Below are 20,431 nucleotides of genomic sequence, written 5' to 3' on the forward strand. Positions count from 1 at the left end.
AAAAATAACGCTTTGACTAAAATTAAGACTAAATATTTTAGTCGACAAAATTAACACTGACCCCAACCCAACAAGCTCCGACTCACAGTTCACGCGTCAGCCTGATAACACCAGAAATGAAATAATTTGCATAATAAAAGTCAGTATTAATTGTTTCCAGACTCTTGATTAAACAAATAATAGTTTTGCTTTTAAACTAGTTATTAAACATGCCCTGTACGGTCCCCAGTCGGTCTGTCTGGACCGTCAGTGTTAAATATCTATGTTCTTGTGTCTTTCTAAATAATAGAGATTTGTCATAAAAACATCATTATTATTCATTATGGTTCATATCGATTGTGAGAGACCGATAGTAATGAATCAAAATAAGAGTTGGGTAAAAGCCGTATGTGGATGCATGACTTTGGTTTATCCAGCAGATGGCGCTCCTGACACACGCCATGACTTGGTTTTGACTCAAATAAGTTTGCCAACTTTTCCCTGTTTACAATTGAGGACAAGTCCGTCCGCGTGCCCTGAGTAAACAACAGCCCCTCTCTAACAGACAGGTCGTGAGTTCTTCTCTGGACACATCAAAGCGCGGGTTCAGACCCATGGCTGCGCAGAACAGCGGACTTGTGGAGTAATGTGTGAGCGGAGTGTGCAGGGAGGTGACCGTGCAGCTGGAGAATAGCTCCTCTATGAACTGAGACGCTGACTGTGAATCACTTTTTCCACCTACTCCACTGTAGCTCAGGACTGGGCCTGAGGAGGAGCTCCCTATTTTTCTAACGCGAACAACTCAGCGATAAACTTCAACGCGGGACGAGGAGACTGAATCTGGATTTGGTTAATCCGTTTAGAAGAAGCTATCGAAACTTGGACTGAAGTGTGGTTGAAGTCATGCTCGCAGCTTGGAGTACTTCTCTTTGGTCATTTGTCTTTTCCATTTGCGCTCACCCAGATGGCGAGTAGGATCGGGGGCTCGTTGTGGCACTGTCATGTGCTTGATCTGAGGACATGGATATCCAGGTGGCTGTGTGGTTCTTCTACTGCTTTCTGCTGCCCACCGTCCTCTTAACAGGTACACGCTGTGTCCAGGGTCATGGGTTATTAACTGCAGCTATGGGATAGGCTATTTATCAGTGGGTTCTGTCACATTAACAGTCCGTCCCACTCCGCGGACACCTGACAGCCGGCTCTGCTCCACAGACGGACTATTATACTGTCAAGTCTAACATCTGCACTCATACATCTGAGGACAGCAGGGAACGTTTGTAAAACTTTAAGTAGCTTGTGAAGAAGCTGTAGCCCGAATAGGCCTGAACTTGGCTCTATAGCCTATAGGCTGTAGGCTGTGCTGCCTATAGGAGGCCAACTTTCTAAGAAGGTCTATGGAAACAAGAGGAGGAGAAAAGCAGTGGTCATCAATTACTTCTATCCGAAGGCTAAAATGTACCCTAATTAAACAAAAGTTGTTTTACATTGATTGGAACACTGTTTTATAAAGCCATTTTCTGCTTACACTTGATTCATTATAATTATCTCAATTTATGACCATGAGAGAACATGTTCATGTTGTTTCTTGTGTCTATGGTTCAGTATCATTCATATTCCAAGACAGGGAATTCACTTTTCATAAAAGTAAAACTGAAACTGGACCAGTTTGGGACCACTTAAAACCAGACAGACTGGTCTGGGGGTCTTCCATGGCCCTCGGGCCGGGCCGTCTGTTGGTGATCACTAGGCTTCCTGAAATTGACACATTCTTATGCACTAGTAATAGACCACAATGAGAACATGAAAATGTATTTGTTTATTTAATTATTTGTTTGCAGGAAAAGCCCCTTGAGATGCAGCATCTCATTGGGGCCCAAGACCTAAAAATAATAAACATTAACAATCACTGTAAACACATTCATACCAGCACTCCACATTTCTCCCATTTAATCCAACTATCGAGCTCTTCATAGAGTCAGACCAGCATTGCCAAGTACGTTACGTCGACAAAAACTGAAAAATATGAAATTTGTAAGTAGCACAAATGAAATAATTATCTAAAACAGGAACAAGTTGATTTTAGGTGAATGAAAACAGAACCCTTAAAAACATGGATGCTCGAGAGCAGATTGAGCCTCTTAACTCCCTCCTGAACTGAGGACATTTTCTCCAGTTTGGCTTTACGCAAATCTAAAAGCGCCTGGAAAAAAGTGTCTAAATCACAGGATGAAAACACAATGAAAAAGTGTCATAAGAAGCAACAAAAGCGTGCCAGAAAAGCGGCAATAACACAACAAAGAAAGAAGTGAGGAAAGAGTGAGCCACAAAAACACGACGAAAACACACACAAAAAAACGCTTCAAACGCTACAAAAACCTGACGACAATGCAACAAAACGATCAATTCTGCAGGTCTTAGCTTTCAAATGAAGCATTACTCAGTTGCTCTCCAGTCGAGAAGCTTTCAGATTTGGGTAAAGCCGAACTGGAGAAAATGCGCTCGGTTAAGGCGGGTAAAATTAGCTTTACTATTTGATTATCCGGTATTCGTCTAAAATGTTGAAGCTCATGCGGAATGATCATTTTGCTCCTGATTTGTTTTTAAAATAATTTGTTTGTGTTTTGGTTCACTCTAAATAAGGTGTGAGGGTTGTTTTCTCAGCTCCCACAGACTCCAAATGTAGATGACTGTTTTATTCAGTCTGTAGGAACTAAGCTGTAGGACTTTCAACAGAAAAATAGAGAGGAGCAGTGTGTTGGAAAGTGAAGGAAAGCAGCGCTGCCGTCGGACAAAGTGAGAGTATGTGGAGAATGTGTGAACCTGCTCCAGCCTCCGAGTACATGCACTACACTCAGTATCATTATAAGTCCAATAATTTGCACCAACTGGATTATTTTGACTGAAAAGTTCTTCTTCATTGGCTGGGCCTGTGCCCCACAAGACTACTTCACTCTTGAAATGATTGTCAGGCGTTTGCTCTAAATACACAAACTTGCTGCAGTTTGAGTTTCGGTGCATCATGGTGTAATTCAACATATTACACTCACTTATTCTATGAGTCAAACTTTTTCTCGTTCAAACTTCTCTCACTTCTTCTTTCTTCTGAACCAGCAAGGCGTAGGGACAGAATGCTGGACATATGTTTAATTGTCTTTCATTTTCAAACAGCAGAAGTCACTAAATGTTTTCTGCTGAGGGTAGCTTCAGGCCATTTATTGTTATACAACTAATTTCTGACTCGTGTTTTATCAGAAAATTTGACTTTCTGCAATATTTTGTGGTGTGTGTGTCATTTTTTCTTACTTAGTTGTCAGTGCACCTTCTTAAACAGTGTACTGGGGTTGAGGTTTACGAATATACTGTCATCTAAAAGAATGTGTTTGAGCCTTGGCAGGATGTGACCAGCTCCAACCTGCACTGTTCAGTCAGTGCAGAGTTCTGAGCCAGGAGGAAGTGAGTCGTCTGCCAGCTGCCAGGGCATTGCCACCCTCTACTCACTCACACTCATGTGCTCAATCAAAGTAAAAGCGACACAATCGAAGTGTTTAATTAGCAGAGGTGAAGGAGTCAGATTTGTTTTCCTTCAGATGCTATGAGGCACTGATCAGTCAGCTCAAGATGTAAAGGATTATAAGTATTAGGATGTCATCAGCTTGGTGCTTAAGTGTAATGGTAATTAACTCAGTATGGTAATTACATGTAAACAGGACACACACCTAATTTATTTCATGATAATGTGATTAATCCATAGTAAAGCTCCCGTAAACATGGTTAGTGTTTTCTTTTTACCATGGAAACAAAACTGCAAAATGCGTCATACTCTGTTATTATCATGATATTTCCTTCCTATTACCGTGTTATGACTTTGCTGCTCAGTACGACTAAATCCATGTCTCGGAGACCAGCACATAAACACAGACAAACACATTAATGAGACCTTGTTATAATTGCATTACATTCAAAAAGAGTGAATTGTGATGAAATGTGTTGGCAGCGGGGGCGGGTGCAGCAGCTGTAACTGCGCTGTGGTCAAACGCTGGTGTATCCTGTGTGCTGTGTGGGTGTGGGACTCCTGACTTCTCCCACAGAGCAGTAAAGCAGGACTTAAAGCTTTTGTGTGAAATACCGTCAGTGTGTGTGATCTGCTCAAACTCCAGTAGCATTCAGTGTCCTGTCTAAAAAAGGACTCTCAAGTCTCTGAAGGATCACAGTTATAGGCATGTCTTTGGGATAACAGTTAGACGTGTTGGGACCTGATGCTCAGACGAGGGGCTGTCTGGAGGAGCCACCACCAGTCTGTCTGATTGACCCATATTAAAACCTTGTGGAAACAATCACCACCTTTAAAACTCTTGGCAGTGTTTATGAGTAATCCACATGAAGGCTTTATGCTGAAGTCTTAGATTATGTGGTACTTATGAATGTAAGAAAGAGAAATATATGACAAGCTTTTTCTTTCTCATCATATTGCCACACTTGTACTGTAAGGCATGCGCAGTTTGATTCTGGTGATCTTTTTCATACATGCTTTCATACAGCATGTCGCTGAAATGAAAGCCTCTCTTTGATGATTTGGGTGTGTGTACATTGTTATAGCTTCACACTGACGACTGATGTTGCTTAACTATTGTACTGGGTTCTTTTCCTGTGGATATTGGCCTGGACAGAGAGGAAGGTGTGTTTGTATGAATCTGTTATCTCCCACACACACTTTTGGAGAAGCGCCACTCTATTGCTTATTTAGCTTTGGGCTCAAGATTAAATGTGCTCATAAAAAGGTCTCAAACAAAAAGTGTCAAACAATGACAGTAATAATGCTGTTTTCCCTCTCAGTGTATAAATGCAATACTTAAAACAAGAGTAGACAGTCTTCATGACCATTGGTGGCAGCTCTAGCAGATTGGTACAGCGTGGTTTGTTATTACTGTATTCCTTTATGTTAACTGTCTCTCTTGAGCAGAGCATGAAATTACACTTTACAAGTTTCTATTTGTCAGGACTGAGCAGACACTGGGGCCTTGGCGCTCACTAAATGATAGTGTTTTTACTCAGAGCATGTGACCATTATAGTTACAACGGTGTGCTTATTGTCATCAAACATTTAAAGCTGTTTCAATAAAACTGAGAGCAGCGCTGTCTAACATGTGTGCACACATGATATACGTGTGGCAGTGTTATCACAGCGGTTCATGAAGTCACTGTGGGAGTGTGTGGTGCAGAGACTGGGTGGGGGCCCTCCTTGTGGGCACTGGCATGTCTTCTCAAAAGCTCATCATTCAATGGATGACTGCTGTCCAAAACATTATGTTTGTTTGTCTTTTAAACTGCACAAGTCTGAGTGGTTCGCCTTTGTGTTATGCCCTATTGAACACAATGAACTGAACAGTAATGATAGTAATAGTGAGTCCATAATTTGAATGAGCTCAGTCCGTTAATGAAGGATTAACACGAACTGTTCTTTTCTTTGTAAACCTGCACTGCCCACGGCTGCACAGCCTCTGATCTATGCAAACATGACAATCTGTAGGTTTTGGCCACTCCTTTCATACAAGGGCAGAAAGGAGCCTGTTTACTACTAAGTAATTAAACTTCAGGAAGCAAGTTTCTGTCACTGTGTGCGAAAGGCTGGGCAGTGGAGATGGGGCACTCTTTTGGTTGTGAACAGCTGAAACGCTCCAACAATCTCCTGAATCTCCCTCAGGGCTTTCATAGTGTGGATGGGGCGTGACCAGTCTGCGCTGCGCCGGACACAAGAGACCAGTTGATAAAAAGACTTTATCTGATGACCAGATGTATACCACAAGTGCCAGGGGTTTTGCCTCAATTCATCTGCTGCCTTAGTGCCACAAATGGTGTCCATAACATCTATAACTTAAAACCCATGAGCATATGAGAGGCACCATACATTATGCAGTTATTGTTTTGGGGGTCATTCAACATAAGAAATAAGAAATAAATACTGAACTAGAGTTGCTGAACATGTTACTGTTGTTCAGTTTCTCCAAGGGCAGGGGTGGTAGACAGGAAAGTCTTTTGTGTGTCCTGTTACTGAGGAAATAACAGAGCAGTTAACTAGTCCTTTGTGCTGCTATGGTAAAAACGTTGTCTTAAGTAATGTTTCGATTTTATGTTGCGGCTTGATCCTTTTATGGCAGATGAGCTTACGTGTCACTAACTGCAAGGTGTTATTTGTCTTTCTGACCTGCTGAAGGCAATGAGAGATCTAATGATTACGGTGCAGCCGAGGTGTGGGATGAAGAAGCCGGTGTTTGTGTGGAAAAATGTGACTCAGATCTTACCTCGGTTTTCCACTTGACCTCCGTCGCACACTGAAGTCTTCCTTTGGGAGCTCGGACTGTTCTCTGGAGCGCTGCCTCACACACCGAGAACACGCTAGCAAAAATGTACATGGGAAAAATGTCTTTGTTGTAAACTTTCATTAGTCATTTTCAATGGATTTTTAGATCCGGGAAAGAAGACAACATGAAAAAGAGATTGTGTCACTTCCCCGTGTTCAAGCCCAGGTCAAGCACACACTGATTTAAAAAAACTACTCAATTTGACGCTGAAAAGTCCAGCAGCAGCAAAGCCTCTCACCCCATTGATCATCATAAAATCCTATTAAGAGCAATCCCAATCTGACTAAATGATGAAAGGAGACCGTGAGATGTCTTTGTAGAGAAGCTTGCTGAATATACCTATGCCACATTAATTGACACCTCTTTGAAATCACACGAGCAAAGCAGTTTGGAAGTATGTTCTCCCAGACTTCATGATCTCTTCAGTGAGTGACAATTATCCTTCTGTGAAACCATCACTTTCGGTTTCACAGTTACTAAACTTAACATTTCAAAACCACATTTTAAACTGAGTGGCAAAACGTTAGAAAATGACCATCAACAATACTAAAACAGCACATTTGCTAAACTGATGATTTAGGACTGACTTGCTTTAATCAGGCCTAGAAAAAACACAAATGCCTTCCTTGTTTGAAAAATCTCTCAATCTCAAGTTAGTTGTACCGCGTAGTCAGACCGTCATTTAGTTGCATTGCCTCCGTTGCGCAGCTCTGAAGGAAAATGATGCAGACCGTGCTTGATTACGTAAAGCCGTGAGTGAATTCGCCGTTTCTGTGTCAGATGCACTAATCCACTCCTTCTGCCTCAACTCAGAGCTGAACTCGGGGCAGCTGGAGCAGACACACAGCGCTCATTATCATCTCTGCTGGAGTTTACTACTGAAAATCACCTCACACATGCTTTTGTTTTCACATCCCCAGGTTGGCATGACTTTTTAGGCCAACAGCAACTCGTAAAGCAGTCTGTTAACAAGTGTCAGACACACACTCACTGGGCACTTGCACTCTGCTCAGCCAATATAAAGCTCCATTCCAGAGATCAGTAGTGTTATACGCTTAGTGGTTCAGGGGAAAAGACGCAGCTGAACATGTTAAATGGGACAGTCAAGGATGGTAAATTCAAGGAGGCCATAGTTTGGACAAATACAGAGAAAAGCCTTGATTGATCTCACAATAGAGAAATTCACTTAAAGTTGATAACAACGACAATTGGGAGCAGTTTGTGTTTGGTCTGTGGCCTGTGCTCTGGTATTTATGAATGTGGATTTAACACAGTGATGTCATTGTGTTTATGTTTTTACAGCCTGCCTGTTTCGCTACAATGTCCTGTCGCTGGTCTACTTCCTGTACCTGCTGCTGCTGCCATGGTTCCTCTGTCCCAACAAGCACACCCTCAAAGGTGGGACCTGACACTCGCGCAGCAGGAGTGAGCAGTGTCGTGATTTAAACCAATCATTCATCACAGATAGAGCGGTAGAAAATGCATGGATTGATGGAGTACTTTTACTCACAGATGATTTGATTACATTGTTACTACTTTCATGTAAAGTAGAAGCTCACTGATATTTCTAAAGGAATTGACGATATATATACGTATGGCTGATATCATCGATCTGTTCATAAGTTGTTATTTACTATACATTTAGCTACAAATTATGTTGGCCAACTTGTACAGATTGGTATTGTGTAACAGCCCCAAATTAAAGCAGTGCTAATTCATGCCCCTAGAGAACATAAGCGCCACTCCAGGTGTCGTAGCATTTTTTTGCTCATTAATTGTCCGTGAGAGTAAATACTACGCTGACTGAAACGACAAAAGGAGACAGGAATATTGTACATCAATTACACAATGGAGATAATTTTTTTCACTCAAACTTGGCTGTAAATGCTGTCTAAGTGACGCTAGCCCGCAGTTAGCTTTGCCCGTTAGCCTGTTAGCTTCTTCCTCGTGATTCCATTAGTGTGTATTAGTGGCTCCGACCCGGTGCAGGCAAAGTTGCAATTGTGGTTTTCTGGCCAGAGACACCAGGGGGAGATGAAAGACCCCCCAATCATCCCATTAACACTAGTTTTGTCCCCAGAGGGACTACGAAAAGGATTTATTAATGTAAACAAGTTACTTAGTACTGCGTTAAGTTGGTGAAGTCAGCTATTTTGAGAGTGATTCATGCATACTACTATGTACGATCATATAGTTTCATATTCAAATATTTTGGTTTATATGTTCCAGAATTAGTGTCTGGAATTATCTCATTACCAAAACATGAACTAGAACATTTTAATTATTGAGTGGTATTTTTACCACCTTTTACTGACTAAGACTTCTTTACTACTCTTTGCTTTACTCAGGACGAGGCCCAGTCCGGCTTTGATGCATAACTATAAGATTCAGACATACAGGTTCAGTAAAATGTGGAATGAAGCAGTGAAACAAAGAGAAAAACAGGGGGCAGGGGATATTTCCCTTGTGGAAAATCCAGCACCCTGCCAACACTCATGCACACATGCGAGCGCTCACACTCAAACACGCTCATGCACAGAGAGGGGAAGCAGTGGTGTTTCCCCCCCAAAGAAAGTGTCGCCTGACTGGAGACAGTTTTATTTACTGAACCTCACCTAAATACTCCAACTGTATAAGGATTCTTCAGGTGGGATGAAACTGTTTTGAAGCCTGAATAAGCTATATACAGTATCTACAAATATCTATCTATGTCAAACTAGACTACATATGGCATTTACTGAGCCACCAGCTAATAATATACTAATACTAATACTAGTTTGGAATGATTCTCAGAACTTGTTTAGGTGCAGGGTAATAGAAAGAAGCGATACGAGTTCATATTTCATCCATTATTTGAGAGGTCAGATATAAGGGTCCTTCCTGTTTGCAGGTCACACGGGGCGTTTTATCTCGGCCGTGTTCTGCACTGGCCTCCTGTTTGTCCTGGCTCATATCTGCTTCCAGACTGTGCTACACACCTACCCACCTCTGGACACGGCACTGGGAGACAACTGCTCACAATGGGACACCATCAGCCGTCACATTGGCCTGTCCAGGTATGAACAGCAACACGATGCAGCATCGTCTATCGCATGAACATTTCCCGGTGCAAACTCTGCCGTCTGTCATTTCCAAGTGTGCAGTGTAAAGGTATTTGCCAGCGGAATGCAGACTATTAGTTTGTAGGTGGTTTAGCCGCTTGAAAGTGTCTGATCCACATTAACGTCAGGGGTGTGTGGCTGTGTCTCATGTGAATGTGCAGACTGCCCATGGGTGAGCCCTGGACCGTGGCCCGGCTCCTCTGTCCTGACCTGGCTGTGTGTTTGGTTGCCCTTATAACCAGCATCCTGTGTCATCGCCTGGTCAAGAACAGGAGGATGGTAGCAGCTGCCAACATTACATCGGTGAGTTACACATCTCACATCTGTGTCAGTGAAGACATGTTTTATGCACACGCACGCACACACACACGCACACACACACACACACACACACACACACACACACGCACGCACTCTTGTACTTCTATCTTGAGGACACTCATAGACTTAATGTATTACCCAGACCCTAACCCCTAACTCTAAGCCCCTAACCCTAACCTTAATCCTAACCCTAATCTTAATCCTAATCATAACCCAAATCTAACCCTAACCCTAAAACTACATCTTGATCCTCAAACTGTCCTTCAGATAAATGGGGACCACCCAAAATGTCCTCACTTTTCAAAAATGTCCTCACTCTGTTAGTTAAAAACTCAAACTGGTCCTCACAATGTCATAAGTACAAGAACACACATACAAACACATTGCAACAATAAGATTGATGTTGCAATATTTTTTTTTACAAACAATGTGAGTGGGAATCAATATTTCTCTATATATTGTGAGTTTTTTGCAACCTCATAAATCTTCTGCTAAATGAAGCCCGCTGTTTCCCTCACAGAGAAGAGCCACATGTGGATGCATCAATATGACTCTGGCACCAAAGTTTACATAAACGCCATTTGCCATGTTTTATTAATGAAATCTAAAATAGCCTTAACCAATACTTTGGCATCTGATCTGCAACAGCACTAAAATACCCCATAAGAAATGAATAAAATGAACAAAATGTGATGTTTGTGACTGTGAGGGTAGTTTGACATTGGAGTTAGCCTTGAGTTTAAACGACTATCTCCTAAGGGCAGTGTGACTCCATGGTGTTTCTTCTCAGCTGGATTCCCTGACAAACAGCCAATCAGAGGCAGAAGACAGCGAGGAAGAGGAGGCTGAGGTGGAGCTGTCAGAGGACGAAGATCATCAGGACAGGTCTGCAGCTGAGGACCAGGATGAGGAGGTGTCCACAGGAACCCGAGCCAAACAGTTGGCCGAGCGGCTCAAATCCACCGCCTGCCGAGTCCTTCGAGACCTGGGTCGAATCCTGGCCATCAGCCTGCTGGCCCTGGCTGGTACGGCACCTCACATCAAGCAACCTTCATTTTAGTTTAACTGTCTTTGTGCGGTTACAACAAAAGTTGAGTGTAAAAATAGAGGCACATGGGCTAGTTTCTAAATTAGGAAGTCAGTCTTGCCATTCCACTGTTCATTTGTCTCTTGACAGGGAAAGTGGGAATGTTAATATGGAGCAGGTGTTCTCCTCAACAACATTAACTCCCTCTCTATGTCAATGTGTGGCCAGTTCAGCTGTCACAGAGAAGACTCTTGCAATATAACCAGACAAACAGTGCTTACGTTAGAAATCAAACAATGTCGTGAAACAAATTACAGTTGGACTCACACTGGAAACGCTCAGTGCATGATAAGAACCTCTGTTCAAATTAACAAGTTATTTTTGTAACATTATGAGGTCACATGTTTCAAGCCGACCCAGGCCAGACAATCTCTTTTAGAACAGAAATCATAACAGTAGGAAGTGACGCTTTATGTACAGTAAATAGAAGACATGTTTGGTAGGATTATTACGGGACAGGCGACCCTATTTTCACCTGCGTTATCCTTTGCAGTATCCTTCATTTGGTAAATCTGTGTGAAGGCAGTTACATAATTGTGGCGTGTCTTTCTTTATCCAGGTATCACGCTGCCCTCGGCCTTCTCAGCCATCTACTTCCTCCTCTTCATCGGCGTCTGCACATGGTGGGCCTGCCATCTTCCCATCAGCCACCTGGGCTTCAACGCCCTCTGTGTGATGGTGGGCTTCTTCACGGCCGGTCACATGGTGTGTCTGTACGTGTACCAGTGTTTGCTGTCGCAGGCCGTCTTCCCCCCCGCCAGCCTGTGGGCCAGGTACGCTTCACTCGTGTTTATACTGAGGGCGAGAGGTCAGTCCACACCTGTGCAGTGCCCATCGCTCCCACAGCAGTGACCTTTGTTTACACTGACTTTAATATAACTCATACTGCAATACTAGCACAGTCTGAACACTGCTGTTGCCTGATAATAAAACATACTTTCCTTATGTTAAAATAATTCTAAAAGCTATGGCAAAAAGGACTTGTGTTAGTTTTACACAGTGACTTCCTACATCAGTCACAGTCAAACACTGGCGTTTTCTTCCTTGTGTCTTCCGCCTTAACCCGGTGCATTTTCTCCAGTTCAGCTTTACCCAAATCTAAAAGCTTCTCGACTGGAGCTCACAGCCTATAGGCCAGAGTAACGGCTCATTTGAAAGCCAAGACCCACAAAACTGATCTACGATTTTTACTACAGTTGCTGCATTGTCACTTTTTTTTTTTTTTACATGTTTTTGTCATTTCTGATGCTTTTTTTTAAACATCTTTTAATTATTTTTTGTCACTGTTTTCATTGGTGTTTTACTGCTTTTCTATCACTTTTTTTTGTTGCGTTTTCATCGTCTTTTTTCTGTGCTTTTTCATCGTGTTTTCATCACTTTTTCATCACATTTTGTCACCTTTTTGTCGCTACTTTAACACTTTTTTGATTCTCTTTTGACACTTTTTAGACAGTTTGTTTTTACGTTTTGCATTTTTTTCTCTCACTTTTATGATTTTTTCTTCTTTTTTTGCGTTTTCATCCTTGTTTTCGGTTCATTTTTGTCGCTATTTTGACACAAAACGTGCTCGGTTCAGGCAGGGGGTTAAGAGGTTAAAATGGTTATTATATAAAACAAAATGTACAGGCCAATGCACCGTCTGTACCAGCTTGGCAGCACAAACTATGACTGAGATCAATGGTATGGGTCTGAATAGTCGTAATACTGTAGGGTTATTAATGTACAATCTTTACCAATGCAAAAGAAATACATATGAATTGAGCATCATAGAAATAACCAGAAAACTTCATGAACCCACAGCACTTGATTTTAAAAGTGTTGTCGCATTGGGCAAGGCCCTGAGTGTATTTTTCTGCTCAGTCCACTGCTTGTTGTCTCTCCTCACCCTGGCCTTTCAACCGCTGTGTGTGCTAAAAAAGGGAGTATCCATAAGTTTCTCACAGCTTCACTTTACTTTCTCCTAAATCCCATAGCCAAACATTATTAACAGCAGCCTATATGTGTAGTGTTTCAGTCGTGGCTCTCAGCAGTCCAAAGCTCAGTGACAGTGATGACTCTTTTTATCGTCTGTGTGTATTGAGTCGTAGTATTGCCTCTCACTAAGGTTATACAGTATACAAGACCTGTTACAGTTCCCAACAATGGTAGCGGCCGAGAAGTGATGTGAGGGGAGGTATGTCAGTGACGCTCATGTGAGAGTGCTCTGAGGAATGTGTTGAATGTAGCAGCACCGGCATTGCTTCACTTTTTATGCTCACAGACATTATCCCAGCACTCACTAATATATGCAATCGTAATATACTCACTATAAACTACTTACTCACATACACAGTTACAGCCTCCCTGCTTTATTCAGCCCGTATTTTTTTTAACTTTTATTGTAAGCTTCTGCCGTAAATGCAGTGAAAATTGCTGAGTCCACCCAGAACATACTGAATTTCACAGCGCAATACTGATTACTGAGTGATAAAGAATCGCATGTATTCACTTACCTTTTATTGATTCTGGGTATTTTTACACACAGATCTGGTTTCTGTAGCTTTTCCAGCTGCTCCACTTAATTTAAATGTGTCTGAGTTAACTCCAACTCTGGCAGGTCAACCCAGGAAGGGGGTCTGCTTGGAACTGATGGCCTTTCGGGCTAATGCTGAGGTTACATAGCCTGAATAACTCCACTGCTTGTTGCTAATGCTGAAACTTGGATAAGGTTACTACTAGCTTGTTCCTGCACCTTCAAAAAGATGTTTAAAGGAGGTAAATGCTCTGAATACTCCAGACACGGTTGAAGTATTTGATGGACAAGTTGGCTCAGAGGCAAAAGCACCCGTTGGCTCACTTTATGTCCTGATAGATGGGTCTGGTGGTCGTCCAAAACTCTGAAACAGTATCTGCCGTGGTCCAGTCTGCCACATGCAACTCTGAGTCCTGAGAAGAACCCCCAAAACACTTGGCACGGGTTCAGCTATTTTACTGTAGTCAGTCCAAAGACTATTGGATTTTACAATAAATAGATAGCTACGAAAACACTTTGATGCAGTGCACAAGCTGTTAGCAGAATGTATGTCCTACTAACCTATACATACATACTATACTTTCAAATACAGTGTGTCACTTTCATCATCCATTTTGGAAACTGAATACTGTTGTAAAAGAGCTCATTCCCTAGCACTGCTATGCGTCTGGGTTTGGGCTGCTAAGTTTATGAATCAGTTATAGAGTGCTAGATTCACTTTAAGAAGATATAGTGGCATGGTGATGTCGGCATTAACACGTCTAAGCTTGGTTTCCTCTGGTGTTCACACCTATAGATGAGTGTCATGGGAATAAAGCCACATATTCAAACCTCTGACTGTGTGTTGGAGCAGATTGTTCGGGCTGAAGGACATCATTGTAACTGGGAACTGCTCCGCTCCATACGAGCTCAGCCTGAACCCGGACCATGACTGGCCTGTGTATGCCAACCCCGGAGTCCTCTTCCTCCTCTACATCACCATCACCACTGTGCTCAAGACAGGCTACATCGGAGCTGCTAAGGTACCACTCATTTAGTATGTGGATATGTGGATCAGTGAGCCCTTGTGTACTCATGTCCCGTCTGTGTGGAGCCGGCGGAGGAGCAGGTGGAGGAGCAGAAAGCAGACAAAGGAGCCGAGTCCCAGGAGGATGAGGAAATGACGGAGTTGAGATCGTGGACAGAGCCGGGGGATAAATGTCGAGATGAGACTCAGGTACGGCATCAGGACTAAAATCAGGCCTTTCTCTGCTGTTGAGCACCAGGACGTTTGACAAACGGATTAATATGTGCTTATATATTTACTTTTATTTTTTAACCAATAGACTAAACACTAGAGCTCTAGTGATCTATTTGTAAATCCTTTTGGCATTTAGCTTACCTTACACACAGCTCAGAAATGCAAAACATGACAATGAATTGGTGATGTCATCATATACAGTGGGGAAAAAAAGTATTTGGCCAAAATCCAATAGAATGTCTAAGTGAAACTGACCAAATACTTTTTTTCCCCACTGTATGTACAGGTCTGTAGTGTGAACACACAAGGGATTAAATAAGAGAAAAAAAAGAAATCCTTTCTCATGAAACTTTTTTAAAACAAACAACGAGTGAAACATATTGCATAATAATCCGCAGTTCAAATACCACTTTGACTGCATCATAGCAGTGTGATCACAGTACAGGTCAATGTATTTCAGCATTGGGTCTGTATTGATTATGTATATGTGATTTTCTTTCAGCTCATGCTATTGTCGAAGGGGACTGAAGGGCCCAGAGATGTAGCACTGGCCTCAGAGGAAAACACAGAACTGGGTATGCAGGATTTCAATAATCAAATTGGACAATTTGAATATCTGTCTGTAATATCACTGATGTATCTGAGAAACAGTTCCAGGTAACTCAGTGAACTTTAAAGTAAATACTCAAAAATCAAATATCATTTGTCTATCACACATACGTAGGTGCTGAAGCTGCCCCCAGCGGTGAAAAGAGTGAAAGTCCGTTCTTTTTGATGGGGAGAGTGGTGATGCAGCAGAGCTATGTGTGTGCTCTCATAGCCATGATGGTAAATCCTGTTAAATACCTCATCATATACAGTTTGAAGTATGAAGACTATGAGAGAGTTGTGTGTGCAGGTGTGGAGCATCACGTATCACAGCTGGCTCACCTTCGTGCTCCTGCTCTGGGCGTGTCTTATCTGGATCCTGAGAGCCAGGTCTAGTTTAAGAAAGAGTAAAGTGTTTGTGTCGAGTTGACCTGAAAGAGCTAACAGCTTTCTACCCTCTGGTTCAGGCGCCATGCAGCCACCCTGTGCTCCCCGTTCATCCTGCTCTATGGACTGGCTCTGTGCTGTTTGCAGTATGTCTGGGCCATGGAGCTACAGCCTGAACTGCCTACCACTGTGGGCAACATGAGCCTACGGCAGCTAGGGCTAGAGCAGGCACAGTTCCCCTGTCTAAGGCTGGGGGCGCTGGTGAGGACACACAGCACACTTGACATCACCCATGACTAGTAAATTGGCATAAATCTGTATCTGTCTGCTATAAAAATTATTTCCTTCTGTAAATGACTTTATTATAGCTCTCAGTTACCCATTTTCCACACTCACATGGTTTATAGATTTCACAATTTCACTGGCGCTTTATTTCTGTCTTTCTTTTTTACAATTATCCTGCTCTCTGTTATTATCGGCTGCTGCTGGTAGAATCACATGCACATGTCGCATGTTTTTGTAAAATGTGGAACATAACAGAACTGTGTTTCCCTCTTCCCTCTCAGCTGCTGTTCACCCTGACCTTTTGGCTGCTGTTGCGACAGTCGGTGAAGGAAAACTTCAGCCGGAAAAGGAACATGGCCATCCCGCTACAGGAAGTCACCACTGGAGGTCTGAACCTGCACCAACACACATCCTGGGATATTTTATTATATATTTAAAATAGATTTTAAAAAGTCTCCACAATAGAATAGTTTAAACATGTTCAGAGAATATCCGGAGGAATTGTCCCTTTACTGTATTGAGTTAAATCAATGGCGGAATGGTAGACCTCTATTATGGCAAAGTACATCCTGGGGGGCATGGTCATGTGCTGTTATGCCAAATACTGGATCTATGTGTGCGGCGGGATGTTCATCATGGGGTCCTTATGTACAAAAACATATTCAGGTTTAAAAAGGCAGGAGCTATTAAAGCTGTATATGGTTAGAATACTTCAAAATACTCTAAAATTTCATATGGGATTCATTCCACAGTATATTAAAATAGCCCAGAAATATGATGTGTATTGACCACAAAGTGCATAAGCTACAGTATAAAAGCCTTAATCACTAACACTGACCCCTGCCCCACTGGGTGTCGCCCTCTCCCCCCCGGAGTGACCCGAGTGCATGTGTTTGCAGAAATCCTTGCTCTACAAAAAGTAAAAATGTTATCGTCACTCATTCAGTGATTGTGTCAAAAATATAACCGTGTGTATTAAGAATGTTCTCTTTAACAATCAGTGTTTCTCTACCAGAAGGTGGCGCTGGCAATGACTCAGTGTTGAAAGTCCTGGGGGGCATGGTCATGTGCTGTTATGCCAAATACTGGATCTATGTGTGCGGCGGGATGTTCATCATGGTGTCCTTCGCTGGAAAACTGGTGGGCTACAAGATAGTCTACATGCTGCTGTTTCTGCTCTGCCTCTGTCTCTACCAGGTAGCTACAGGTGCAGTGGATATTTTGTTGCTCCTGGCAGTATGTGCACTGCAGGTTAACCCCTGCCCTGTCGCCCAGGTGTATTACTCCCTCTGGAGAAGACTGCTGAAGATTTTCTGGTGGCTGGTGGTGGCATACACTATGCTGGTGCTGATCGCTATCTACACATACCAATTTGAGGACTTCCCCGGCTACTGGATGCATTTCACTGGTTTCACAGAAGAACAGTATGTGCTTAAGATGAATCTATATTCACTATGTATTCAAGCACACCAGAAAAGCAGCAAATGAACTGCAGCGTTTATTTGTTTTAACCTATTACATGTAAATATTTCAGTTGTTCTGGGACCTTCTGATTCTGATTACACCCCCTTTATTTTCTCAAACAAGTGCTTTCTGGATGAGTTAAATGACAGTCCTGGTTGGTGCTTGTGCAGGCTGGCAGCGGTGGGTTTGGAGACCTTTGCCCTTTCGGAGCTCTTCAGCAGTATTCTCATCCCGGGCTTCTTCCTTTTGGCCTGTATCCTGCAGCTGCACTATTTCCACACACCCTTCATGAGGATCACTGACCTGGAGAACGTCACACCCCAGCGAAGGTAACAGGCCTGGGCAACATGCTTTAATTAAATGTAACGAACCTTGCTTCATGCACAGCTGAGTAAAGGACAAGTGCATTTGACGAAGCTCCAGAACAGAACACCATTACATTTAAGATGCTCAGTTCCACCTTGTTTTCACTGCTCTGACAGTTTTTTTTTATGACTTTTGATTGAACATGGACACAGGAAGTGACCTATGAAGAGGTAGAATATCCATTATTGTTGCTATGCCACCATACAGTACCAATGGGCCATGAGCGAGTCCCAGTTAACTTTTCTTCTTTAGGGGAGACACTGCAGGCAAAACAAACAATATACAGTACCTAATTTTCACAATAACGTGTTTAATTATTGCACTGACTTAATGTCATTCCATAGGTGTACATGGAAAATTGGGATTTCAAGAGCCCTTTTCTCAAAATGTATTCTTTAATTTCCAGTCTTGGACTTGGTTTTTTTTAGAGGGATTTAAAAAAAAAAATCTAATTCCTACCCTGATTTACTGAGTTTTTCATTTTGAAAAAACTTATTTTAAAACTGAACATATTCAATATGTCAACAAAATAAAACCATTCATTTAAACCAGGCTCCATACATTATTGAGCTTTCGTCGCAGAGATTTTGGGCATTTTTAGGCATAAAAGGCCTCATTTTTATATGAAAACATAAAATGACCAAAAACTTGCAATACCATTTTTCTCATATTTATTTCAGTAATCTACAGCAAAAGTTTCAAATCGATATCTCCAACAACAAAAAAAGCCCTATTCACCTGCAGTGTCTCGCCTTAAATTTGCTGCATCACTCGTGTTAAACTGTGATTATGCAGTTTTAATGTAAAGTTGAATATAAACCGTTGAACAAATGTCATATTGTGTATTTTCAGAAAGAACAGTGCGTCTGCTGAGGCCTGCTACACTGAGGGTGAAGGAGACTTTGAGGAGGACGAAGAGAACCTTGAAACAGAGTCTGAAGGTAGTGCGCACATCTCATATCAGCGTCACATAATGACACATATCCAGATTTGTGTATTTTAAACGAAGCTGTTTTTTGTAAACTTTCTCTCCTCTCAACCCCTGCTCGTCTCCTCTAGTGGCCCTGACGCCCAGTAAGTGGGGCCTGGTCATGGACAGGCTGCTGGTGCTCTCGAGGAAGTTCTCAGATAATCTCACCAAAGTCCAAGTCTTTGTGTGGCGCCTGTTGGAGCTTCACATCATTAAGATGGTGGCCTTCTTCTCTGTCTGGGTGTCTCTGGAAGAGGTAAAGGCTGTGATACAAGCAGAATGGTCATTACAGTGTAGTAAGATAACTGTGCATATGTAAAACATTGCGGATGTACATTCAAATGATCACATTACTTCTAAAGTTACTCCTGTTTTAGTTATGGCTCACTTTAGTAAATGTAGCCCTGCATCTGTAGTTTATATACAAAAACATATTCTATGGTTTAAAAAAGGCAGGCGCTAATAAAGCTGTATATGGTCAGAAAACTATAACATTTCATATGGGATTCATTCCACAGTATATTAAAATAGCCCAGAAATATGATGTGTATTGACCACAAAGTGCATAAGCTACAGTATAAAGGTTACGCAAAAGCCTTAATCACTGACACTGACCCCTGCCCCACTGGGTGTGGCCCTCTCACCCCGGAGTGACCCGAGTGCATGTGTTTGCAGCCGTCTGTCATGAACCTGGTGCTAGTGGTGCTCTGGTCCCTGGCCATGCCCTACAGCCGCTTCAGAGCCATGGCTTCCTGCCTGTCCACTGTCTGGGTGTGTGTCATCATCATGTGCAAGATGCTGTACCAGCTGACTGTGGTCAACCCCACCGATTACTCCAGCAACTGCAGCCTGGTGAGGTCCTATTTACAGAAGCCAAGCGGTGAGGGCAGACAGTTATGTGCAGAGTCATTTGTGGAAAAATGGTTTTAAAAGGGAGATAGACCTCAGCCTAGCATGCTTTAGGCCAGTTTTAAATATTATACTTATTATTATTATTATTATTATTAAAGTTTTTGATCCAGCCATGATACATACGGTTCACTTTTCCTAGGAAGAAAACAGGAAAGAAAGAGTTCAGCTGTGAAGCCAAAAGTAGAGTTCTGTAAGTGACGGCACCACACTAAAATATTGTTTCCCTTCCTTTAGCCCCTGATCAATGAGACCGACCTGTCACCTGAAGAAATGGTGAACTCCACTCTGTACAAAGAGCCTGTGGACCCAGCCAGATGGTTTGGGATCCGGAAGGAGGCAACTGTTCTGGGTTACAGCAAGGTGTGTAGTCTGCAAAAGGAAAAGTCTGTTTTTGGCCACACAGGTCATGTCTTTAAAATCTACTGAAAATGACCATCCATGTTTCCGTTTGTTCCTCCTTTCCCCAGAATCACCTGATTGTACTGATGCTACTGGTGTTCGAGGCCACTATCTACCGCCACCAGACTCACCACTACAAGCAGCTGCAGTGCTCCCCTCCCACCATCCCGGCGCTGTTCCCTGCTGCCACACGGGACACACTGGACCAGGGCTTGATCCCATGCATTAAGTACCTGCTCAACTACACCTTCTACAAGTTTGGACTGGAGGTGAACACTCAGCTCGAGCATCTACACTGCAAACTAAATTTAAAGCTCCTGAGGGCTCATATAAAGTAAACTTGTTTGAAGCCCTAATGTAGACCTAGTTTAGAAGTACTTTCTCGTGCTGCTCATGTTTGGTAAGACTTGTTGCCCAAAGCATACAAAATCAGCATCCCAGGAACCAGTCTGGTTCTCTGT

The 20,431-nt window shown here is 42.5% G+C and overlaps 1 protein-coding gene across 1 annotated transcript in view; it reads left to right on the top strand.

Moving 5' to 3' along the window:
• Window positions 1-413: 413 nt before the first annotated feature.
• Window positions 414-20,431, top strand: part of piezo1 (piezo type mechanosensitive ion channel component 1 (Er blood group)) — a 32,180-nt gene continuing 12,162 nt past the window's right edge. Inside the window, exons 1-21 of the mRNA XM_079560462.1 lie at window positions 414-1,063; window positions 7,641-7,736; window positions 9,229-9,394; window positions 9,601-9,742; window positions 10,551-10,785; window positions 11,407-11,620; window positions 14,213-14,381; window positions 14,453-14,575; window positions 15,102-15,174; window positions 15,324-15,427; window positions 15,498-15,577; window positions 15,655-15,835; window positions 16,141-16,246; window positions 16,875-17,056; window positions 17,135-17,283; window positions 17,494-17,652; window positions 18,542-18,630; window positions 18,749-18,915; window positions 19,335-19,511; window positions 19,806-19,931; window positions 20,039-20,239. Coding sequence (XP_079416588.1) covers window positions 1,000-1,063; window positions 7,641-7,736; window positions 9,229-9,394; window positions 9,601-9,742; window positions 10,551-10,785; window positions 11,407-11,620; window positions 14,213-14,381; window positions 14,453-14,575; window positions 15,102-15,174; window positions 15,324-15,427; window positions 15,498-15,577; window positions 15,655-15,835; window positions 16,141-16,246; window positions 16,875-17,056; window positions 17,135-17,283; window positions 17,494-17,652; window positions 18,542-18,630; window positions 18,749-18,915; window positions 19,335-19,511; window positions 19,806-19,931; window positions 20,039-20,239 — 3,003 coding nt within the window. The 5' untranslated portion in view covers window positions 414-999. The remainder of the gene's footprint in view (window positions 1,064-7,640; window positions 7,737-9,228; window positions 9,395-9,600; window positions 9,743-10,550; window positions 10,786-11,406; window positions 11,621-14,212; window positions 14,382-14,452; window positions 14,576-15,101; window positions 15,175-15,323; window positions 15,428-15,497; window positions 15,578-15,654; window positions 15,836-16,140; window positions 16,247-16,874; window positions 17,057-17,134; window positions 17,284-17,493; window positions 17,653-18,541; window positions 18,631-18,748; window positions 18,916-19,334; window positions 19,512-19,805; window positions 19,932-20,038; window positions 20,240-20,431) is intronic.

This window comes from Gobius niger (assembly GCF_951799975.1).
Source record: "Gobius niger genome assembly, chromosome: 7".
NCBI classification, from domain to species: Eukaryota; Metazoa; Chordata; class Actinopteri; order Gobiiformes; family Gobiidae; genus Gobius; species Gobius niger.